At 43.6% G+C, this 26,145-nt stretch overlaps 1 protein-coding gene across 1 annotated transcript in view; it reads left to right on the top strand.

Moving 5' to 3' along the window:
• LOC309551979 (cytosolic purine 5'-nucleotidase-like) overlaps window positions 1-26,145 on the top strand; it is an 82,223-nt gene that overhangs the window by 39,718 nt on the left and 16,360 nt on the right. The window contains exons 11-16 of the mRNA XM_082252713.1: window positions 1,571-1,681; window positions 1,859-1,925; window positions 5,500-5,670; window positions 6,642-6,693; window positions 6,862-6,922; window positions 23,487-23,663. Coding sequence (XP_082108839.1) covers window positions 1,571-1,681; window positions 1,859-1,925; window positions 5,500-5,670; window positions 6,642-6,693; window positions 6,862-6,922; window positions 23,487-23,663 — 639 coding nt within the window. The remainder of the gene's footprint in view (window positions 1-1,570; window positions 1,682-1,858; window positions 1,926-5,499; window positions 5,671-6,641; window positions 6,694-6,861; window positions 6,923-23,486; window positions 23,664-26,145) is intronic.

The raw sequence follows: 26,145 nt of genomic DNA, 5'->3' as shown, positions 1-26,145 counted from the left end.
AAATATTGAAAGCATAAAGTGTCCAAAAGGAACATATCTGAGTTTCTCATGGTAGTCAATTAGTTTCTGTTGGTATTTGCAATAAATCAGAAATTAGGTTTTGTATGCCACAGAATGCTTAGCAATGCGATAAAAACTATTTCCTAACTTTGAGCTGAAATGTTACATTTAATTATAGGTGTTGTAGTGTAATACTATCCAATGTAGATAAAAGAATGCACATTTATTTTTAACATTTTCAATAAAAACTGTTCAGTCCTTTCCCTAAAATATTTAACATTGGAGATATATAACTATATACAGCTATGAATGCAGCAAAGGCGGGCATCATCAGGCTCCCTTGACGGGTCTGAGACCGCCTGTTGGTTGTATTAACCTCTGCTGCCCCGTAAGATTATTGCCGCAGTGGGGACGGTATGCAAAGGCAGAATGAAGATTTTCACTAACAGAAGAAGAATCAGCACAAGGGACACATCCTACTGGCTGTTTCTAGTTTCAAGTTATGTCCCTTGTGCTTATTTTTCTGTTCGCAAATTTGCGAATTTCAGTGCAATTTTGTTGCACTAAGGCCTTGTTCATACCTATGCAGGGTGCAGTTGATGCATATTTCATGTGCATTTTTCAATACATGTTTTTGATCTATTGAAGTCTATGGAACCAAAAACACATAAAATGCACAGATCTGAATGTGACCCATAGGAAATCATGTTAAATGGACTGTAGTGTGCTTCTGAAAAAGTGAAAACGCACTAAAGTTGCATAGGTGTGAACCAGGCCTTAGGCTTTAACGTACTGATTTCTTGCAGACTAGTTGATTATAATATGTTGATTGCAGTATTAGTGAGTAGATGATAATATACAGTATAAGCTATACACTGCAAGGCACAAAGTAAGTGAATTCAGTCACTCACGTTTAATAATCAGGCTAGATATATGTATGGCTAGTGGTAGAAGCACAATACCAAAATATGTATTTTTTTAAATGTTTGCCATTTTATGTGATTGTAATGATAACCACGATGCATGAATAAAATTGTTAGACCGAACTGAGGACACTTTCTGAGGCTGTCTCCCAGCTTTTGGGGCTTGTAAGTCAAATTGTTTTCTTAAAGTGGAGTTCCCCCCCCCCCACACCTCCAAAATTCAAAAGTCAGCAGCTTCACATACATGTTTCCATCAGCTGTTGGGTGCTGCCACCGTCATTGCCAGTAAGGGAACCCGGCAGTGAAGCCTTGCAGCTTCACAGCCAGTGCCCTACTGCGCAGTTGCGAAGTGCTCTGCGCTCTATTGTGGCCCGGCAGCAAGGGAGGGAGGAGCAGGGAGGCCGAACTGCTGACGTACCTCACCGCAGCGAGGTCCCATGGAAGTGGGGACAGTGTACCTGTCAAAATCAGGCACCCCCCCCCCCCCGAAAGGTGCCAAATGTGGTACCGGAGGGGGGGGGGGATATCAAATAAGCGTAAGTTCCAATTTTGGGTGGAACTCCTTGGTAAATTAAACTGTCTGAAAAATGTTGCTCAGTGCTGTACTATTAATAATATTTGCTCCTCTCTTCATCACTATTATGTAGTACCATGACCCAACTACGAAAACATGGCGCTCGTATTTTGATTTGATTGTTGTGGACACAAGGAAACCACTCTTCTTTGCTGAGGGGACAGTTCTGCGTCAAGTCAACACAGTAAGAGCTGGATTTTAAAACAGATTTTGATTTTTTTTCCAATAGCTCAAACTATTGACAAACAATATTTTTTTGTAGTTGTTAATATCCTTTTGAGGATGTTTTGTAAAATGAAATCAAATGAAAAAAAAAAATTGGTCTTTTTGCAATTTAATCACTCAATGTTTTTTTCAACAGGATAATGGGAAGCTAAGGATTGGAACTTACACGGGTCCCCACCAGCATTGTGCAGTGTACTCTGGAGGTAGGTGTCATGGGACTTTTCTCAGTGCAACCCAAAGAATCACACAATGTTTAGCCCTTGGACATGGAATAAAAATAGGAGTTATGACAATTGACAGAATGAAAATATAGGATATTTTGGTTTAATTATTCAGTAGTTAGTGGTTGATCCTTCTTTAAAGTAGAACTAAAGGGAAATGTTTTTTTTCTATTATGGATAGAGATGGGGGGAGGGTTATAACCCCTCCGTTTTTTTGCCATCGATGTCTCATTGTGGAGATGTCCATTCACTTCCTGTGCCATAGGCAAAAAATGGTGGCAGTGTTGGGGGCGTTCCCTTAGCCCTGTCTAAGCACTAAGCTAGGTTGAAGCTTACACACAGATACACAGAGATTTGGATAGGGAAATAGGGTAGTGTGGGAAATTGCGTAATGAAGGAACATATGGAAGGAAATGCCTGCTATCCAGCAAACTTATTCCTATGTCCTGAATGGGCAGAATGTAGTGCACTTGAAGTGATACAGTTAGTCACCAAACCAGCCTCAGTCTGTTGATGAGGCAGTGAAAAGGTATCATTACACTGATGATGTCATCACTCTGCTCTCTCTTCCTGTTATCAAGCTACCAGTGTTAAACTGACAGTAGTGTGCAATACAGTACTGCTTCTCCCTGTTCTAGTCTAAGGTTGGCCATACACTAGTAGATTTTCAACCAAACCTTTATAGGAATATTCTAACAAACATTTGTATGAAATTTCTCAGTACATTTTAAGACTTGACAAATATAATTTCAATGTACTTCAGAATTCTGTTTGCTTTCAACATTCGATTTAGGAGTGATTGTATTTTCCTGAACGGAATCCATGACATACATTGTTAGAATTTTGTTAATTCAAAAAAAATTTTCCTTCTTGCTCCTTCAAATTATTTGTCACTATGGTCAAAAATGAAGATGATTTGAACCCAATAACAATTAGAAATAGAAACAGGAATTCTACTAGTGTAAGACCAGCTTAAGCCCTGCTTATATTTCTACTGTACATTTAAAAAATAACTTTATTACAGCATCATCCCCATTCCTCCCCCCTGCGACAAGCTATTGGTAGGAGAGATGAAACATGATTGTGCAGGAAAGGGTATATTCTTATAGTGCACCAGTCTGGACTCTCATGAGTTCTTGCAGAGCATAGTTCATATTGACAATATGTTGTTTCTTTACATCTAGAATTGTTGTATTCTGATACACAACTAATGTACATATTATTTGTAGTCAATGTGCTGGTTGGGTTTTACTTTGTTACTGAAAATTTTCAATACAAAATATTGGAAAATAAAAATATTTTATTATTTAATAAATACAAAACTGGATTAGTTGTAGTTTAAAATAATGCTTTAAGTATTCATCCAATTACTATCCCTTTCCCATTTGTATTTTCATTGGCCTATGCAAAAAACTGAAAATAATGATTGGGAATGAAATAAACCAAAGGGAAACAGACGTGTCTTTATAGTAATCTGTCATAGGAGATATTTTATTTGACTTTCCTGTGTCTAAAGATACTTTACAATACAAATGTGTTTTAAAGTGTTACTAAACCCCCAACAGAAAAATCTGTCTGTATTTGCAGTAAAGCATGCTTGTTAAACTCACTTAGGAACTTAAGGGATTAATTCTCTGCATTATGTAAAAAGGCTATTTGATTCTGCCTGTTTCTGATCCCCCCCCCCCCTTCTTCCACAGTCCTCAAACCATCTTCTGATAAAACAGAGCCCTTGGGGCAAGCTGCACATGCTCAGTTTGGTGTGTATTGCTAGAACGTTTTTTTCTTTTTTTTTTTTCTTGTGAGGTTGCATGTGCATGTGATCAGCACAGGGCCAATCAGCACTGTCCAGACAATGGGTCAGGGGTCCTGCTTCCTCATAGGACAGTCAGAGGAGAATGAAAACTCCTCCTACAAGCACTAACAAGACACTGATAGAAGTCACAACACTGGTATAAACTGCTGATGAGAAAAGATATTTAGCAGTGTATATTTACTAAAAATAACTGCATTTTCATGTTCTGTGTACTGTGGGAGACCAGATATAGTTAATGTAGGGTCCTGGCTTTAGTAACACTTTAAATTGAATCTGTTGGTAAATGTATCTAGTAGTAGTTAATCACATTCAACTGGACTTGTTCTGTAATATTGAGGACCATTTGTAGCCATGGGCGTCCGCAGAACTTTTTTTTAGGGGGAGGCATCATTTTAAGGTCACCCATGCTCCACCCCTTTTCAACAATGTAATGAAGGGGAGGGGCTTAGTCATTAAACTTATTTTGAGTATTTATTTTTAAAAAGCAAACAGTAGCATTTATTTTTAAAGCATTTGTTAACCTAAAAAAAAAAAAAAATGATCCTGCTCCCTTAAAGCATGTTATACAGCACAGTGCTTTGCTGTGTATTTGGCCCCTTCTATCACCTAAAATACCTGGCTGATCATGCCTGGCTATGTCCTCCCCTCTGTAAACGGATCACGGAATACCATGGCTGCTGAGCCCTGACACTGTGGTCAGTTTATGTGCCTCCATCATCCGCAGCCCTCCCTTCCTCCTCTGTCCTCTCTCCCCCCTCTCTCCCTGACTGTCTGCTCCTATGTCAGTGCCTGACCCCCCTCCCCTCCTGCAGCTGCAGTTTCATTTAAAGTTTCATATCCTGTCTACAGTCTGTTTATTAATCCTGTGTGCCCCTGTGTCTGTGTTTTATAAAAAAATAAGCCATTCTTTACAAGTTTACAGGGCGCCACTCATCGCTCAAGTGACCCACCGCCTCTCTCCTCCTCTCCTCCTCTCCCCCTCCCCTCCTCCTCCCCCTTCTGACTGACATCAGTGAGGAATCCTCGACTCGCCCGCTGCAGGCAGCTGTAAGACGGGGAGAGGAGAGAGCTGACGGGTCACGTGAGCGGTGCTCGGCTCTCTGAAAAATGGTAAAGAACGGCTTATTTTTTTAAAACACATACACAAGCACACAGGATTATTAAACAGACCAGACAGGATGGTATAAAGTGGTTTAACAACCACTTGAAAGGGGAAGTTGAGATTCCAAGGGGGAAGGGGGGCCTTTGCCCCCCCACCACCTTGCCCCTACCTGCGTACGCCCTTTTTTTTTAGCTCATCTAAGCATTTACTGACATGGTGATCCAATCACCATGGGAAGGCAGATGTTATCATCTGCCTTTCCATGGTGATTGTATCATGGTGTCTGTGTTTCCTGTGCCGGTAAAAATGTTGGGATATTTTCATGACACCCGTTAGAAGTGAAAAAATGGATAAGCTAGCAAATGGCTTTATCATTAAAGAACAAGTTCAGCTGAATATGGGTAACTGTTATAGATCTACCATGACCTGGATAAGTAAAAACCTTCAGACATGTATGATCATGTCCTCGAATTGAATTCAGATATAAAGCTTATAATTTTCCAAATTGTTGTATCATACAAATGTTTAGGGTCAAAGAAGATGATTTATACTGTATGTGTTTATATAAATGGCACACGTGTAACGATACCTCTGGTTAACACTCCCAGTTTGGTTTATTCCCCATCTCTCTTTGCCAGGTTCTTCGGACATTGTGGGTGACCTCCTTGGAGTGAAGGGGAAGGAAATCATGTATGTGGGAGATCACATATTTGGGGACATCCTGAAGTCAAAGAAAAGGCAGGGATGGAGAACGTTTCTAGTTGTGCCTGAGCTGGCGAAGGAGCTCAGTATCTGGACTGAGAAAAGTGGTGAATATCTGCAGTAATGTAGGGGACATCCACAAATTATTGCCAGAACCTCCAGAGCAATGCTAAGATTTAGCACAGATCTATAGTGTAGCACACTACAAGAGCAAGTGCAGGATTTTAATAAAGGGTATTTAAAGTCCTCCTTTAAAGTGCCAAATAGTGTTATAAATCTGTTTTCTATTTACCAACTACATCAGCTATAACCCAAATAACCAAGTTGTGCAATTCTTAGTCAGTCACCCTGATACCTATAGCATTGGTTACAGCCATTGATTGGTTGGTCCAGTCTGAAAATCACTTTTTCTTAGCATGCATGTGGTTGTGATTTAGTAGTAGCAGGTGAATGGAGCCTGTAGTAGTTTGTTGTTCTCTATTTATGATGTAACAATCATTGTGTAACAATCTATGCAGTTTAGGTTGCAGTAGGGTTTGTAAAAGTGCTTAGCTTTTTTGTATGGGTTATGCCACCTAAAACAAAATTCTACTAATAAATGCATGCAAATATTCTACAAATTTTCAAAACAACTAACCAGAGTAAATATTTAAAATATATATTGTACAAGTCTACAAGTATAATATCTTTCACAAAGGAATGAAACAACAACAACATAAAAAAATAATAGCTGGTAATTTTTAGTATTTTGTACTGAATTTCTAGTTGAGGAGGTATTGCAGCTCTTTAATTCCCACTTGCCCGTGTGCTTTTTTCCCCATTTTGACTGGTTTTATAAAGTAATGTCCCATTCTACAGATATTCCAAAGTTATTTTTTAACTTTTCATAGAATTTGGTAAAAGTATTGATGTGGTTATTGTGACATATTATTTTAGAACTGTCCACTATCATTCAGTACCATAAACAATATTATCAGTATAAAACTCTACCCTGTGTGATTCTGTATAAGTTAGACTTTCATTTGTTCTGTATACCATATTAGGACTCACACTGTCAATCATATTGTTCTTTCCTCAGAGCTGTTCAATGAGCTGAAGAGTCTGGATATTTTTCTGGCAGAATTATACCAGTAAGTCTCTTGTGCATGCTCATGCTGTTATTCTTACAGTAGACCTGTCAGATAATGATTTAAACTGGGCATTTAGTGAAAAATGTAGAGGTTACTTTCTGCAAAAACTAATTTTATGTGCTGCCTTTCAAAATACTCAGATTATTAAAAATATTCTCTTTTTTATAGGGACATGGATAGCGGTAGTAGTGAGCACCCCAATATCAGCAGAATTCAGAAGCAGATTCAGGTACACTTGTTCTACTTCTCAGGCCATTCAGTAACTTGTTGAATTCCATGTAAAATGTAAAAGGTTAGCCATATTAATTACACAGCCTTTGTCTTCTGCTCTTCTGCTAAACCTGTGGACCTTTGGTATTTTGTGTGTGCGAAAAAAAAATAAAAAAATAGATGGACTTTATAGGCTTCAGAGTACAACACTAGTTTTATAAAATTATACAATTTTGTTACAATATTAAACAATTCCAATGCATTTAAAAACATACAGTAGCCTTGCTGTCCAAATTCAGCTAGTATCAACTAAACACCATTGCAAAACCCTGTTTAGATCCATAATGTGTGTGCCAATTAAATATGGCTGCCAAAGTCCAGGCAGACTTGGTGCCAGTTGATGTAGTGTATGGAAGCTCTACATGTTTCACACATCTGCGCTTCCTCAGGAGCTTGAGCAATAATTATAGGTAAATAAAAATACATAATGAGGAGAAATAATATCTGCTAACATTATACAATCAATGGTAACATAGTTGGAGTTGGTCGACAGCTCCACAGCCAGCACACAGGTTCAAACATGCATGGGTGCAGGAGAGGCAATAGGTGAATATGGGGACGCATGCAGACGTGATACCCTGCCACCAGGGCAGAGTATGGCACACACACCAGTGATAGGGTAATAGTGAACCTTGTGAGTATAATCACACAAGTTATCTAGCTCTTGTATTCATTAATAGGGAGAGATTCCCTCAGATTGTGACCAAACATATATAAAAAAAGGGTGAGATAGACAACAAAGTATATTAGTGAGTTAGAGGCTTACATAATATAGTAGTGGGCTGAGAGACTGTTTTGTTAGGAAAGAAGGCCACCTGGAGGCACAGTAACTGTGGAGTTGGATATCCAAGTATAGGATATCTATATATTAAAAAATAGTCATTAATAAACTATGGCATGGACCCCACAGTATTCTTTACCTCCATCAGTATGTATTGCTCACTAGAGATGGGCCGAAAGACCCCTTGTTCGTTTCCCAGCAGAACTTTCGAACATCGCAAACGTTTGGAACTGAATAACGAACATCATTGAAGTCTATGAGACCCAAACTGGAAAAATCAAAGGTTTGCATTTTGAAGACTTATATGCAAGTAATTGGGCATACAATGATTATGGGGTACTGCCCCATAATAACAATAATAATGAAAAATTCCTTTAAATATAGTGCCTGCGGGGTCCACTTAGTCTGCTTGTAATGTGGCACATCTGTACCATGTATAGAACCTGCTGCAGAAATATTGACATGTATAAAGTCAGAAAAAATTACTTTTTCTATTCAAATTTTCTTTATTTTATAAACAACGGCTTGGGGAGCCAGTCTGTATGATGAGGCCATAGGATTGTGCACTCAGAACAAGATTAGAGATTTTTTGGATACATTCTGGTGTCTCTTTTGCAGACTTTGGATAGAAGTAACAGGTGAGAAAAAATTGAGCTTTGGGTTTGGTGGTGCCTTCATAGTTTAACCCAGGCATGTCCAACCTGCGGCCCGGAACTGCAGGCAATGCAGCCCACTGCCCCCTGACAATTCTTTTTTTGCTGGGGAGAAAGGAAGTCGGGTTGGGGGCACGGCCACAGCGGCTTCCAACTAAAGGTAGGCAGAGACTGCCTCGGAGGGGGGGAGGGGGTGGACGAGCATGTGCAGTGTTTCTGACTCCTACCACCATGATCACTTCAAATCACTGAAGTGGTTATGGTGGTTAGAGTGTTCCTTTTAATATCTTTTAGAAGAAGTAAACCTCTGTATACTGATTCCATTTCATTTGATCATCCTCTAGTTATATTAAATTAGAGTGGGGGGCTTAGCGGCGCGGGAAGGGAGCGGCGGCATTTTATTACTTATATACCTTAACTATAGTATATATTTTATATGCGGCCCGAGAAAATTTCTCTACACTCAATGTGGCCCAGAGAAGCCAAAAGGTTGGACACCCATGGTTTAACCCTATAGAGGTACTTTTGATGAGAATGGTTTAGTAAGCCAGTCCACCACCTCTTCTTAATGTTGTGGCTGGATAGCACGGGCAACATCATTAAGCAGAGGAAATGATGCCCTGCCTGAGGACAGACCATGTCCCCCTTTGCATGTGGACACATATACTGCTGGCCCCCTCACAGTGCCATGGGAGTGTCTGCCTCCCTTGTTGGCCTCCCAGATACGATGGGGAGGGTGGACGCTTAATAACAAGATGTAATAAAGATATGGAAATGTGTACGTGGATGCACTTTAATCAATGGAAAGTGGTGTTTGGTGCACTTTAACTTGAGTACTCACTACACAGACACACTCCACTGACACACTGCAATATACTGTGATAAATGTGCACCAACGCATCTGAAATATATTGCATTAAACGTGCCCCTACGTACTGAAATATACAGTGTTAAATGTGCAGTAGCACACTGAAATATACAGCGTTAAACGTGCACTAACACAGTGAAATATACTTCATTCAACGTGCACTAAAGCACTGAAATATACTGCATTAAATGAGCAGCAACGCACTGAAATATACTTAGTTAAACGTGCACTAACGCACTGAAATTTGCTGCATTTAATGAGCAGTAACACACTAAAATATACTACGTTAAACGTGCAGTAATGCACTGAAATATGCTACGTTAAACATTCAGTAACCCACTAAAATATACTTTGTTAAAGTGCACTAACGCACTGAAATATACTGTGTTAAACGTGTAGTAATGCACTGAAATATACTTCGTTAAACGCGCACTAACGTACTGAAATATACTTCATTAAACATGCATTAAAGTACTGAAATATACTGTGTTAAACGTGCAGTAACGCACTGAAATATACTGCATTAAACGCGCCATAATGCATTGAAATATATGGCATTAAACGTGCAGCAATGCACTGAAATATACAGCTTTAAACATGTAGTAGTGCACTAAAATATACTGTGTTAAACATGCAGTACCTCACTGAAATACACTTCGTTAAACATGCACTGTCGTATTGAAATATACTGCGTTAAACGTGCAGTAACGCACTGAAATGTACTGCGTTAAATGTGCAGTAGTGCACTGAAATGTACTTTGTTAAACGTTCACTAATGCACTGAACTATACAGTGTTAAACGTGCAGTAACGTACTGAAACATATTTCGTTAAACATACAGTAATGCACTGAAATATACTGCAGGTAACCTGCCCTGACAAAATAAACTGACACTAAAGTAAAAATGAATGGTCAAACTACACTAAACTGATATTCCACACTGACAATAAAATCACTATAGCACATTAACTCACTAGTAGCACTGAACAGAGCCCTGATTCAGCTGACTGACCTTTGGGACATTTATTTTCTGAAGACTTGGTGCAAAAATGTGGGGGAGACCCCTATCTAGGCTGCCTATTAGCTGAGGAACAGTACCCACCTTATTTGTACACCTCCCATGCAAATCAGTCACTAGGGCCTTCTTAATATTCTGAGATCCTTAAACTCCAACTTAACCTAGGTGAGCAATGCATGCAGATGTAGGTATAGATTACTGTGGGGTCAATGCCATGGTTTATTAATGATTATTTTTTTATATATCCTATACTTGGATAATCATCGCCACAGTTACTGTGCCTCCAGGTATTCTTCTTTCTTAACAAAACAGTCTCTCAGGCCACTGCAATATTATGTAAGTCTCTATCTCACTATTATACTTTGTTGTCTATCTCACCCTTTTCTGTATATATGTTTGGTTACACTCTGAGGTAATCCTCTCTATTAATGAATACAAGTAGAGTTGAGCGGACACCTGGATGTTCGGGTTTGACGGGTTCGGCCGAACTTCGCCAAAAAGTTCGAGTTCGGGACCCGAACTTGGCCCCGAACCTGAACCCCATTGGAGTCAATGGGGACCCGAACTTTTGAGCACTAAAATGGCTCTAAAAAGTAATGGAAAGGGCTAGAGGGCTGCAAATGGCAGCAAAATGTTGTTAAGAGCATGGTAAGTGTTCTGCAAACAAATGTGGATAGGGAAATAACTAAAAATAACATAAAATACAAAAAAATAAAAAATAATAATCTTGATGTAGGAGGACGGGGTCCATATGGAGTAGGAGGTTGAGGTGGCGGTGGATGTGGCGGTGTAGGTGGAAGTAGCGGCGGTGGAGGAGTACGAGGTAGCCAACACTGGTTTTGGTTTAATTTTATTTTCTTTTTAAATTAGGGTACACCCAAAAAGAGTGAGAAAGATCAAAAATACAACAATGGCTGGGTAAGGCCGGTATACATGTCTATTTTGCACAAGGTACGGACAAGTCCTGTGGGATCCATGCCTGGTTCACTTTAATGAACGTGAGCTTGTCCACATTTGCTCTGGACAGGCGGCTACGCTTGTCTGTGATAACGCCTCCTGCCGTGCTAAATACACATTCAGATAATACACTGGCTGCAGGGCAGGCCAGCACCTCCAAGACGTAAATGGCAAGCTCAGGCCATATGCCCAATTTGGAGACCCAGAAGTTGAAGGGGGCAGACCCGTCATTCAGTACTTCTAGGCGTGTGCACACATACTGCTCCACCATGTTGGTGAAATGCTGCCTCCTGCTAAGACTTTCTATATCAGCTGGTGGTGCTGGTTGTTTTGCGGCGTGTTGACAAAGCTTTTCCACATTTCGGCCATGCTAACCCTGCCTTCTGAGGTGCTGGCGGTGCCCCGGCTGCGTTGGCTACCTCTTCCTCCTGCTCTGCCTTCGCCTTGTGCTTCCACTGTGCCCCCGCTGTCAGGTGGGAATGCCACCAGCAGCACGTCTACCAGCGCGCGCTTATACTCACGCATCTTACGATCACGCTCCAGTGAGGGAATTAAGGACGGTACGTTGTCCTTGTAACGGGGATCCAGCAGCGTGGCTACCCAGTAATCAGCACAAGTTATAATGTGGGAAACTCGGCGGTCGTTGCGAAGACACTGCAGCATGTAATCGCTCAGGTGTGCCAGGCTGCCCAGAGGCAACGAAAAGCTGTCCTCTGTGGGAGTTGTATCGCCTGTGTCCTCTGTATCCTCCCAGCCACGCACCAGTGATGGCCATGAGCTGCTCTGGGTGCCACCCTGCTGTGAACATAGTTACTCCTCCTCCATCTCCTCATACTCCACCTCGGCATCCTCCAGAACTGTGCCCTTGCTGGACAATTGTGTATCTGGCTTTTGTGGGTGCAGGAACCCACCCTCGGAGCCACTTGTGAATGACTGCCCTGAAAGCCTTGGAAATGATCCCACTTCCTCCTCCTCCTCATGTGCCACATCCGCTTCCATCATCGCCCGAATCATTTTTTCAAGGAGGCATAGAAGTGGGATAGTAACGCTGAGAACGCCGTCATCGACACTGGCCTTGTTGGTGGGGTACACAAAACAGCGCAACAAGGCACAAAGGTCTCGCATGGAGGTCCAGTTATTGGTGGTGAAGTGGTGCTGTTCCGCAGAGCGACTCACGCGTGTGTGCTGCAGCTGAAACTCCACTATCGCCTGCTGCTGCTCGCACAGTCTGGCCAGCATGTGCAAGGTGGAGTTCCACCTTGTGGGCACGTCACATATAAGGTGATGAGCGGGAAGGCCTAAGTTACGCTGCAGTGCTGACAGGCGAGCAGCAGCAGGGGGAGAACGCCGAAAGTGCGCACAGACGGCCCGCACTTTCTGCAGCAGCTCTGACATATCGGGGTCATTTTTAAGGAACCACTGCACCACCAAATTCAGCACATGTGCCAGGCAAGGGATGTGCGTCAAACCGGCTATGCCCAGAGCTGCTACGAGATTTCGCCCATTATCGCACACCACCAGGCCGGGCTTGAGGCTCACTGGCACCAACCACTCATCGGTCTGTTGTTCAATGCCCCTCCACAACTCCTGCGCGGTGTGTGGGGTTTTTCCCCCAAACAGGCAAGTTTTAAAACTGCCTGCTGTCGTTTACCCCTGGCTGTGCTGAAGTTGATGGTGAAGGTGTTACGCTGATCGGATGAGGAGGCGGTAGAGGATAAAATAAGCGGGTAAAGGAAGTGAGGTAGGAGGAGTTAGCAACAGGAGGCAAAACTGGAGTGCCCTGCAATCCTCGGTGGTGGAAGGACATGCGCCAAACTGCTATCAGGCCCAGTCGCCACTGCATTTATCCAGTGTGCTGTTAGGGAGATATAACGTCCCTGACCATGCTTACTGGTCCACGTATACGTAGTTAGGTGGACCTTGCCACAGATGGCATTGTGCAGTGCACACCTGATTTTGTCCCCCACTTGGTTGTGCAGGGAAGGGATAGCTTTCCTGGAAAAGTAGTGGCGGCTGGGCACGACGTACTATGGGACAGCCACTGCCATAAGGCTTTTAAAACTCTGTGTCTCCACCAGACGGAATGACAGCATTTCAAAGGCCAGGAATTTTGAAATGCTGGCATTCAGGGCCGGGGTTCGCGGATGGGTAGGGGGGTACTTCCTCTTCCGCTCCAGTGTTTGGGAGATAGAGAGCTGAACACTTCCATGGGACATTGTGGAGATGGTTGGTGACCCAGGTGGTGGTGTTGCTGGCTGACCCTCTGCATGGTGGCAAGTGCCACTGTCACTACAGAGGTGGATGAAGAGGTGGAGACTGCAGCAGAAGAGGAAGCAGGAGGAGCCAGAGACCTTTCTTGGTTTTTGAGGTGTCTACTCCACTGCAGCTCGTGATGCCTGGTCATGCAGGTCATGCACTTAGATGCCTGGTCATGCAGGTTGTGCTCAGGTTGAGAACGTTTATGCCTCACTTCAGGCTCTGATTGCACAGCATGCAAACCACTTGTGTCCTGTCATCAGCATATTGTCTGAAGAACTGCCACGCTAGACAACTCCTTGGAGCTGGCTTTGGTGTGCTCAGTCCCTTGCTGCGTTGGGCAATAGCAGGTGTAGTGTCTAGGGGACGGCCGCTCTGCTTTTGCACCCTGCTCCCTCTTCTGCTGTGCTGGTGGCTCTGTATGACCACTGCCTCTTCCTCCGAACTACACAGGTCACCTGCATGACGTTGATTCCATGTGGGTCGAGGACCTCCTCGTCCTCCACATCATCTTCCACCCAGTCTTCACCCCTGCCCTCCTTGTCGGTCTGCACAATTCCGAAAGCCACAGCAGTTGGCACCTGTGTTTCGTCATCATCCGAGACGTGCTGCGATGGTTCTCCCATGTACTCATCTTCAAAGATAAGTGGTTGGGCATCGGTGCACTCAATCTCTTCCACTTCTGGGCAGGTCTAGGTGGATGGCCCTGGGAAACCATGCTAACAGAGTCATCAAAAAGCAGAAGAGACTGCTGCATGACTTGGGCCTCAGACTGCTTGGCTGATTTGCAAGGGGGTGAGGTGAAAGACTGATGGACATCGGCTGCAAGTGCCAACTCTGATCTTTTAGCAGTAGACTGGGTGAGAGACAATGTGACGGCACTGGAGGCACTGTCAGCAACCCAATCTACTATCGCCTGTACTTGTTCTTGCCTCAACATTCGTAGAGCCGCATTAGGCCCGACCAAATACTGCTGCAGGTTCTGTCGCCTACTCGCAACTGAGGAAGGTGTTTCACTTGTGCGTGTAGCTGGCACAGATCGACCATGTCCTCTCCTTGCAACAGGAGCTCCACCAGCAGCACCATGACCGGGGCCATGTCCCTCATTTGACGTTCTCCTCATATTTCTCAAACTTAGGGTCTTGCCCTAAATGGGTGTTTATTGAGTAGCAAAATAGAACAACAGTATCTAAAGGCAGTGGTGGGATTTAGCCGGTTCGCACCGGTTCTATGGAACCGGTTGCAAACTTTCTGCAAGTTCGCAGAACCGGCTGATCCCTCTAAGCTGGTGCCGGGGAGCAGAAGAGCAGTGTGCCCCGAGGCCGAGCCCACCCATTCTGTGACAATAGCGAATGAAAATTCGCTATTGTCACAAGGATCCTCCTCCTGGCCAATCAGGGAGCGGGTCCTCCCGCTTCCTGATTGGCCAAAAGGCAAACGCCGTGCCATTGGCCGAGGAGGCGGGAGGACTGAGGAGACGCGGGGAGCCGGGACTGAAGAGAAGCTGCAGCGATGACCGTCCGTGAGGGTCTCGCGGGGGGAACGCTGGTGCTCTGCAATGATTCCGGGCAATGCTGTGGGCGCTCTGCAATGATCATTGGGGGCAATGCTGTGGCGCTCTGCAATTATTGGGGGCAATGCTGTGGCGCTCTGAAATTATTGGGGGCAATGCTGTGGCGCTCTGCAATGATCATTGGGGGCAATGCTGTGGCGCTCTGAAATTATCATTGGGGGCAATGCTGTGGCGCTCTGCAATGATTGGGGGCAATGCTGTGGTGCTCTACAATGATCATTGGGGGCAATGCTGTGGCACTCTGCAATGATTGGGGGCAATGCTGTGGCGCTCTGCAATGATCATTGGGGGCAATGCTGTGGCGCTCTGCAATTAACATTGGGGGCAATGCTGTGGGCACTTTGCAATGATTGGGGGCAATGCTGTGGCACTCTGAAACGATTGGGGCAATGCTGTGGTGCTCTGCAATGATCATTGGGGGCAATGCTATGGCACTCTGAAATGATTGGGGGCAATGCTGTGGCACTCTGCAATGATTGGGGGCAATGCTGTGGCGCTCTGCAATGATCATTGGGGGCAATGCTGTGGGCTCTGCAATGATTGGGGGCAATGCTGTGGCGCTCTGCAATGATCATTGGGGGCAATGCTGTGGGCACTTTGCAATGATTGGGGGCAATGCTGTGGCACTCTGCAATGATTGGGGGCAATGCTGTGGTGCTCTGCAATGATCATTGGGGGCAATGCTGTGGCACTCTGCAATGATTGGGGGCAATGCTGTGGCACTCTGCAATGATCATTGGGGGCAATGCTGTGGGCACTTTGCAATGATTGGGGGCAATGCTGTGGCACTCTGCAATGATTGGGGGCAATGCTGTGGCGCTCTGCAATGATCATTGGGGGCAATGCTGTGGGCACTTTGCAATGATTGGGGGCAATGCTGTGGCACTCTGCAATGATTGGGGGCAATGCTGTGGTGCTCTGCAATGATCATTGGGGGCAATGCTGTGGCACTCTGCAATGATTGGGGGTAATGCTGTGGGCACTCTGCAATGATTGGGGACAATGCTGTGGGCACTCTGCAATGAATGGGGGCAATGCTGTGGCACTCTGCAATGATTGGGGGCAATGCTGTGGCACTCTGCAATGATTGGGGGCAATGCTGTGGTCACTGTGCATTGAAAGGGGGGCACACTGGTCTCTCTGCATTGAAAGGGGGGCACACTGGTTACTGTGCATTGAAAGGGGGGCATGCAGCGCTGGTCACTGTGCATTGAAAGTGGGGCATGCTGGTCACTGTGCATTGAAAGGGGGCACGCTGGTCTCTCTGCATTGAAAAGGGGGCACGCTGGTCTCTCTGCATTGAAAGGGGGGCATGCTGTTCACTGTGCATTGAAAGGGGGGCAAGCTGGTCACTGTGCATTGAAAGTGGGGCACGCTGGTCACTGTACATTGAAAGGGGGCATGCTGGTCTCTCTGCATTGAAAGGGGGGCATGCTGGTCACTGTGCATTGAAAGGGGGGCATGCTGGTCACCGTGCATTGAAAGGGGCACTCTGGTCTCTCTGCATTGAAAGGGGGGCACGCTGGTCTCTCTGCATTGAAAGGGGGGCACGCTGGTCACTGTGCATTGAAAGGGGGCACGCTGGTCTCTCTGCATTGAAAGGGGGGCACGCTGGTCTCTCTGCATTGAAAGGGGGGCACGCTGGTCACTGTGCATTGAAAGGGGGCACGCTGGTCATTCTGCATTAAAAGGGGGCACACTGGTCACTGTGCATTGAAAGGGGGCACGCTGGTCACTGTACATTGAAAGGGGGCACGCTGGTCTTTCTGCATTGAAAGGGGGGCACGCTGGTCACTGTGCATTGAAAAAAGTCGTAACTGGTTACTAAAATTTTTGAATCCCACCACTGTCTAAAGCAGGGGTGGGGAACCTTTTTTCTGCCAAGGGCCATTTGGTTATTTATAAAATCATTCGGGGGCCGTACAAAATTATAAACTTAAAAATGTGCCTGTTATATTTGGTCAAAAATTTAATTAACTCACCCCTTTGTGATGGCTGCAACTGCTTCTATTTGGTGAGGTGTTTGATGTTAGCTGGTATTGATGATGTTGCTACTCGCAACTGGTTTTCCAGGTTTGCGTCAATCAGTCTGGAGTGCAGTCGACTTTGTGGTGGTAAGTTTTGAAAAGAACTGCTGGCGGGTAATGCTGGTGGGTATAGCTGGCTGGTACTGCTGGTGGGTACAGCTGGCTGGTACTGCTGTGGGTACTGCTGGCTCAGGCTGGTACTGCTGGCTTGTACTGTGCTGTGGGTACTGCTGGCTCAGGCTGGTACTGCTGTGGGTATTGCTGATTCAGGCTGGTACTGTGCTGTAGGTACTGCTGGCTCAGGCTGGTACTGCTGGCTAGTACAGCTGGCTGGTACTGCTGGCTCAGACTGGTACTGCTGGCTGGTACTGCTGGCTGGAATTGCTGTGGGTACTGCGCTGTAGGTACTGCGCTGTAGGTACTGTAGGTACTGCTGACTCTGGCTGGTACTGCTGTGGGTACTACTAACTCTGGCTGGTACTGCTGGTTCTGCTGTGTGTACTGCTGGCTGGGGCTGGTACTGCTGGCTATGGCTTATATTGCTGTGGGTACTGCTGGCTCTGGCTTATACTGCTATGAGTACTGCTGGCTGTGGCTGGTACTGCTGTGAGTACTGCTGGCTCTGGCTGGTACTGCTGGCTCTGGCTGGTATTGCTGTGTGTGCTGCTGGCGGGAAATGGTGGCAAGCAGCGGCACGCTGGAGGAAGAGGCGATGTTTCCTTTATTGGTCACAGGCGGAGTGCATTTGATATCACTCCGCCTGTGACTCACTCAGACTGTCAGAACGGAGCCGGAACTATACAGGAAGCATTGGCTCCGTTCTGACAGATCAGCTGTGAGACAAAGACTTAGCTGCATGGGGGGCAGAACCAAATGACTTTGAGGGCCGCATACGGCCCCCAAAACGTAGGTTCCCCACCCCTGGTCTAAAGGGTGTATCTCACAGTAACATATGCAGCAAACGCTGCAAAATTAATTTTTTCTGCCCTAAATGGGCGTTTTTTGAATAGCAGAATAGAACAGTATGTTGTGTATTTTTCCCAAAAAAGGTGTTTTTTGACTAATACAGTAGGGCAGCAGCTTGAATTCTACACGTACAGATGCAGCAAGCAAGGGCTATAAAATTATGGATTTTAACCCAAAAAGGGTGGTTTTAACCCCTTAACGACCACCCACCGCAGATATACTGTGGCAGGCAGCAGCTGCTGGGCAAAGTGACGAATCGGTACGTCACTCGCCCACTAGCCTCTAGGGGGTGAGCACGCGCTGCCGGAGGCGCGCTCCCGCTCGTTCCCTGACATCCCCGCGCGAGTGACCGGCGGCTCCGATGTCTGCCAGCCACTCGCGATCTCCCGCTGGAGAGGGAGATAGGCAGACGGCTAAAGTAAACACAGCCGTCTGTCATTCTCCCTGATGTAACTGCAGAGACTGTACAATCCTGCTATGTAGGATCGTATGTCTCTGTGGTTACATCACAAGCCACGCCCCCCCCACAGTTAGAATCACACCCCTAGGGATACATTTAACCCACTGATCACCAATAAAGTTAACCCCTTCCCTGCCAGTGTCATTTTTACAGTAACAGTGCATATGTATAGCACTGATTATTGTAGTAATGTCACTGGTACCCCCTAAAGTGTCAAAAATGTCAGTCAGGGGTCCGATCTGTCCGCCGCCATGTCGCAGTCCCGCAAAAAAAAAATCACAGATCGCTGCCATTACTAGTTAAAAAAAAAACAATAAAAACTACATAAATCTTTCCCGTTGTTAGTAAACGCAATAACTTTTGCGCAAACCAATCAAAATATGCTTATTGCGATTTTTTTTTACCAAAAATATGTAGCAGAAAACAAATTGGCCTAAAATGTTAAAAAAATTTGATTTTTACATCAAAAAAAAAATGTGAAAAATATTGTTATTTTTTCAAAATTGTCGCTCTTTTTTTGTTTATAAAAAGTAAATATCACACAGGGGATCAAATGCTACCAAAAGAAAGCTCTGTTTGTGAGAAAAAAAGGACGTCAATTTCATTTGGGTACAGTGTCGCACAACCGCGCAATTGTCCGTTAAAGTCACGCAGTGCCGAATCGCAAAATAGGCCCTGGTCTTTGAGCAGCCAAATCCTCCGGGGCTTAAGTGGTTAAAAACCCAGAAAATTATAGCTATATATAGCTTAAAATGCGCACTGAATAATGCGACAAGAGTCCCAAGATGGAGGGTGATGCCAAAAATAGGTGTTTTTTCAAACACAGAAAACTATTGCAGTATTTCAAGCTTGTTTTTATCACACATGCAGCAAGCAAAGGCTGTAAAACTGTGTATTTTGCCCAAAAATTGTGTTTTTTGACTAACACAGTAGGACAGCAGCTTGAATTCTACATGTATAGATGCAGCAAGCAAGGGCTATAAAATTGTGGATTTTAGCCCAAAAAGGGTGTTTTTAAAAACCCAGAAAATGATAGCTTTTTATAGAGCTTGCTGGCTGTGGAGCTGTCGACCACTTCCAACTATGTTACTATTGATTGTATAATGTTAGCAGATATTATTTCTCATTATGTATTTTTTTTACCTAGATTTATTGCCTAAGCTCCTGAGGAAACGCAGATGCACAAAACATGTAGAGCTTCCATACGCTACATCAACTGACACCAAGTCTGCCAGGACTTTGGCAGCCATATTTCATTGGCGCACACATTATGGATCTAAACAGGGTCTTGCAATGGTGTTTAGTTGATACTAGCTGAATGTGGACAGCAAGCCTACTGTATGTTTTTAAATGCATTGGAATTTTTACAAAATTGTATATAAAAAGGTATAATTTAAAAAAAAATAGTGTTGTACTTTGGTCCATCGTTTTTTTATTTTTTTTTTGCATATAATTTATTAGGGCGTGGCTCTCTGCTACCTCTACTGGTATCCAAAGTACCACCCTGTGAAGATATGGATTCATATTCAACTTTGTGTGTGCGGCCCATGGGGCCCAGCAGCCAGTAGTTTGTATATTTTTTGCCTAGGTGTTTACTGAACAGTAAAGCGTATTTTTATTGATTCTATTAGCTAAACTATTTGGGTTATTTCTTTTGTACTTTTTCTGTTGTGTCCATACTTTTTTGTGTATTTCTTCCCTCTGACCTTTCGTATTTGATTTTGTTTAGAAAAATGTCAACTGTTGTGCCAGGAATTTTTTGATTAGTGCTGTAAGAAGCACTGACTTGTAAAGAGACTATAATGGTAGTAATCTCTAGCAATCTCTTAGACCTTTAAAATGACTGAAAAAAAGCGGTGTTGGCTCCTCCACTGCCGCTTCCACCTACACCGCCCATAGGTGTGCGCAGCCTATTGCATTAGGGTGTGCACCCCAAAGTTTAAATACACATGCATGTGTTTGCCTACATGTATATGGCCCCGATACATTACTCTCCCTGCTGGCAAAGTGAAATAGAAGTGTGTGGCACTTCTCTTATGGCAGAGCAGATCCGAGGGAGATCTTTCCCATCTCCTCACTGGCAAACAGAGCGATAATGCTAATGTGCCCTAGGTGATTAGGGTGTGCCCAGGCACACCCGGCACACCCTGTGTGCACGCCTATGACACCTCCACATCCACCACCACCTCAACCTCCCTCCTGCTCCATATGGGCCTCGTCCTTCACAGATGAAGAACATTGTTTTATTTTTCAGTTTTTTTTGTTGTTGTTTTAAGTTATTTCCCTATCCACATTTGTTTGCAGAGCACTTGCCATGCTCTTAACTACGTTTTGCTGCCATTTGCAGCACTCTAGCCCTTTCCATTGGTGTTTTAGAGCCATTTAGTGCCTGAAAGTTCGGGTCCCCATTGACTTCAATGGGGTTCGGTGTCCGGGTAAAGTTCGAAAAAAGTCCGGGACACGGACCCGGACTTTTTTTCAAGTTCGGCCGAACCCGCCGAACACGGACATCCAGGTGTCCGCTCAACTCTACTGCTAACCCTAACCAGAAATGTATGTGTATTTGTTTCCATTGCTACCTTTTTGGATTTAGTATTCATTTGGTGTGTTTTGCTTAAGCTTGCACTTAAACTTTAGATGCTATTTTTTTTAAATGATTGTGCTATTTGTTAAAATGATTGTGCTATTTGTTATCAGCCTTATTTTATTCCTGTTTTATAATGTGAATGTTAAGGTGTGTGCAATTATGTGTCTTTCCCTTGTAGATTGTAAGCTCTTTGGAGTAGGATAATAGGAAATAGGAAAATAATGTCCCAAGTCTTTTGTAATGTCCCCAGCATGTCCTCAGTCTCCAGCAATGCCTATGGCTGTATGCTATAAATCATTTTCTGTAGCATGCCCACAGTGTAGTCTGCAGACAGTCTACTGTAGTATGCCCGTAGTGTATCCTTTAGACCATCTCCTGTAGCATGCTTATGGTGTAGACTGCAGACCATAAAATGTAGCATGCCCTTGTTGTAGTCTGTAGACCATCTACTATAGAATGCCCGCAGTATCGTTTGTAGACAGCCTACTGTAGCATGCTCTCAGTGTAATCTGTAGCCTATCTATTATAGCATGTTCGTGATGTAGCCTGTGGACCATATACTGTAGCATGCCTTGGTGTAGTCTGTAGACCATCTACTGTGGCATTCCCACTGTGTAGTGTATAGACCATCTCCTGTAGCATGCCTGCAGTGTAGTTTGTAGACCATCTCCAGTAGCATGACTGCAATGTAGTATGCAGACCATTTCCTGTAGCATGACTGCAGTGTAGTTTGTAGACCATCTCCAGTAGCATGACTGCAATGTAGTATGCAGACCATTTCCTGTAGCATGACTGCAGTGTAGTTTGTAGACCATCTACTGTAGCATGCTTGCACTTTCTAACCATCTCCTGTAGTATTCTAACCATCTCCTGTAGTATGTCCAGTGTCTGACTGTTTTCTATTGCATTACATATACTGAACATTATGTACAACTCTTTGGTAATGTCAGGGGCTGCACTCGAGGCCTCCTTCATCAAATAAGGTGATTACTACTGTTCTACTGTATAGAGATAACCGTAACGTTATTTTGTCAGGAACAGCAACAAAGCATTTTTACCACTCTTTTCCTAAATCTGTTGTGTTTATTAGTGCAGCTAAATGCTTTAAAATAGAAGTCTGGGCTAGAACTAACTAAGCATAAAACTGCTCCCACCCACTTTTCTAAGGCCTATACTAACTACCCTATAGAAGGAAGATGCATATACTTAACTATTCTCAGGGCATTCCAGTCCGGTCACATCATCAGCATGCAGGGGCCGGTTTCAGGGAAGAGGAGGGACAGCCAACAAGAGATAGAAAGCCTAGAAAGCCTATGGGTGACCACCATTCCATCTGTTGTCGGCACTCTCTTTTCTCCCCTAAAGCTGGCCTCTGGGGAGGTAACTTGATTGGACCAGAGCACTTTGGGAACAGGTATGTGTATGCGTTTTTCTTTTACAGGGTAGTTCGCATAGTAGTTAGAAGGTGGGAGCTGGTTTAAGCTTAGTTAGATCTAGCCTAGACTTCCACTTTAAAGTTAAAATGTATTTTGTTTTGATTTTAACTTCCTTGGTTCTTCCTCCTCCCCCTAGCTATTTTTTTCCACTTTCATCACATACCTAAAGCCCCGTACACACGCGTCGAAAATCGGCAGGGAATTTTCGTCCGACGACCGGTCTGCCGATTTTCGGTTTGTTAGTATGATGCTTCTGACAACCGACTCCGACTTTTCGGTCGAAAAAAATCTGGTGCGCAGGCTATAAAATTTTTGTCCGCCGTCAAAACACGGCCGATTTTCGTGCAGTCAGTACAGATTTTGACAGGGAAAAATCTAATGAGCAAGTCTTGGCATGCTCAGAGAAGAAAGAACACAAAGAAAGCAAACCAACACATGACATCACTTCTAAAGTAGAATTTTGTTGGGCGAGAAAATTTGTGTAGTCTAGGCACATTCCAACCAACAAAACACCACTCTGGACAAAAGATGGATGATCGGTTGGCCGATAATCGTTGCGTGTGTACTAGGCTTTAGTTTAGATCCAGTGGTGTCACCACTGAGTCTTTGTGCAATGCAGACAGATGACAGCTGGTGGGAGGTGCTACAGCTAGCAGCTATAACTTCTATTGCACACTGTGAGAGGCTAACCATAGGCATTGAAGAGAAAAAATATTCAGAGGAGCCTGTACACCTGTGCAGCATAAGGCAGAAATTCAGCTTTCATTATTTTAAATCAAGGACAGGAATGTACAAAATAAAATATTATAGCTGGCAATATTAAAAAATCCTATATGAATTCGGTGTTATAGGTGTTGAAATTAATTTAAACCATTTGTCTTGAAAGTATTGAAATGAAAAACAAGGCCTTTACCTGACTCTTCTTACCACTGTGTACACAGAGAGTTACTCATGAGATGGACATGTGTTATGGGAAGACAGGCAGCTTGTTCCGCAGTGGGTCCCGGCAGACGCTCTTCTCCAGCCAGCTGATACGTTACGCTGATTTGTATGCAGCTACGTTCCTGAACCTCCTCTACTATCCTTTCAGCTACTTGTTCCGTGCATTGCCTGTACTGGTGAGTCCCTGCTACACCGAAACATTTCACAATAGTGACCCTCGGAGCATAGCAGGTGCCACATTTCCTCGAAATACAATTATAAATTAGTTATCTAGGCTTTGTAGCCTTCCCTTCATTTAAATGTCCCGTACAAACAGCTGTTAAAAAGGGTGTGCTTAGACAGTGTTTTAATTTTTGGCAACAGTGAAGTGAAAAACTGCAGTGAGTTGACATAACATAAGCCTTTACATTGTGTTACGCCACATGAAAGACGCATGGAATATCATCTGGTTTTATTTAATGTTGCGTTTTAGTTATTTTGGTTGTTTGTTTGGGGCCCCCCACTGGGAGAGTGCCTAAATATAATTTGAGAAGTGGCTAAAGACACAAACACAGAATATGCTATTGAATATGTGAACTTGTATTTTTGTATGATGATGATGGAGAAAAAAAAACAAGATTATCACGTTATAAACTGTACAGTAAAACCTTGGATTGCCAGCATAATTCGGAAACCTGTTTGTAATCCAAAGCACTCTTATATCAAAACAAATTTCCCCAAAATAAAAATTGGAAACTCAGTTGATTTATTCCACAACCATTTATTCATAAATCCTTCAATTTATAGTCCATATAAAAAGATTATAGCAATGTGATAGGTTGTGTAACCGTGAAATGTCCATCCAAAAATGGCAGCCTCCACAAGGGGATTAGAAGCAAAATCCAGCAGGAGCTACAGATTATAAAAGAGAAGAGAGGCGCCTCTAAGTGTAGAAATATAGTTACAATTAATGAAGGTTCAACATTTAGCAACTCACATCGTTGATGATTGAGAGGCGCATTTAAGAATGCAGGCATCCGGGGTAAAGCTGTCCACTTAGAGCAAGGGTTTTCAAACTATGGCCCTCCAGTTGTTCAGGAACTACAATTCCTATCATGCCTAGTGATGTCTGTGCATGTCAGAGTTTTACAATGCCTCATGGGATGTGTAGTTCCACAACAGCTGGAGGGCCGTAGTTTGAGGATCCCTGACTTAGACCGTCCTCCTCACCGCCGTCTCTCACTGCTGTCAGTCTGCAGTCGTGCCCGGGAAGACTACCCTGCAGCAGAGCGATCTGAAATGAAGCTTGAAGTGTTCACGGAGCGCAGTGTGGAGGGAGTGGCGGTGCAGAGGATGGTCTATGTGGAAAGCTTTACCCCAGATGCCTGCATACTTAGATGTGCCTGTTTTAAATTATGAACCATGTGAGTTGCTAAATGTTGTACCTTCATTAAATGTAACCATATTGCTACACTTAGAGGCGCCTCTCTTCTCTTTTACACTCAGTTGTGACATGATGCTACTTGTATAGCAAGACATCGCTTGTTTATCAAGTCAAACTTTGTAAAAAAAATGTTGCTTATCTTGCAAAACGCTCTCAAATCAAGTTACTCTCAATCCAAGGTTTACTGTGTATATGTATATACATATATACACAGTATATTATTTTTTTCATCTAAACTTCATTGTAAAGCTCTCCATAGACTTGAAAAGGCAGTCACCTATTCTGGCCCCACATATATGGGTCCCCCTTAATGCTGGGGATCATTGGTCAGGCAGGCTACAAAACTTACCAGTAACTTGTTCCCCCCAGGATATGTGGTGTTGGCAAAATCCGCTTGTGTCACTCCTATCCTCACCCCATTTACATAAACATTCTAGGTGGACATGGCTATTTGAAATATGTTTATGGTGTGCTATACAGATTTACTGCGATAATAACGGTCAGCCTAATTGTCAGGACTGGGATCTGAATTGATGATCTCTGCTGTGTCTGGCAGTAGCTCTTCTTGCTGAGCCACCTGGGATGCTGATCATCGCCCTGTGTGATCCTTTGGACGTCCTTACCTTGTTTCTGGTGAACCTTAAACTCTGGGTTGGGTTCTGTACAGGTCACCTGACACAAAAAAAGTTTTTTAGAACAGATAATTATTGTAAATAATTAATAGCAACAAAGTGTTTAACCACTTTAAGACCGAGCCTATTTTTGACACTTTTTGTTTACAAGTTAAAATCAGTATTTTTTGCTAGAAAACTACCTAAAACCCCAAACATTATATATATATATATATATTTTTTTTTAGCAAAGACTCTGGAGAATAAAATGGTGGTCGTTGTAATATTTTTTGTCACGCGGTATTTGCGCAGCGATCTTTCAAACGCCATTTTTTTTGGAAAAATTAAGAAAAATCACATTTTACTGCATTTAAAAAAAACTAAACAGTAAAGTTAGCCCATTTTTTTTTTTATATTTTGTGAAAGATGATGTCAAGCCGAGAAAATAGATACCCAACATGTTATGGTTTAAAATTGAGCACAACCGCGGAATGGCGACAAACTACGGTCAATAAAAATCTCCATAGGCGGCGCTTTAAAATTTTATAACGGTTACCAGTTTAGAGTTAGAGTGTAGCTCTTTTTTTTTACATTATTGCTCACGCTCTGGCAATCGCAGCGATA

Source organism: Pelophylax lessonae, assembly GCF_965119305.1.
Source record: "Pelophylax lessonae genome assembly, chromosome: 4".
NCBI classification, from domain to species: domain Eukaryota; kingdom Metazoa; phylum Chordata; class Amphibia; order Anura; family Ranidae; genus Pelophylax; species Pelophylax lessonae.
The sequence above is the reverse complement of the archived record's forward strand: the minus strand, read 5'-3'. Positions and strand labels throughout refer to the sequence as shown.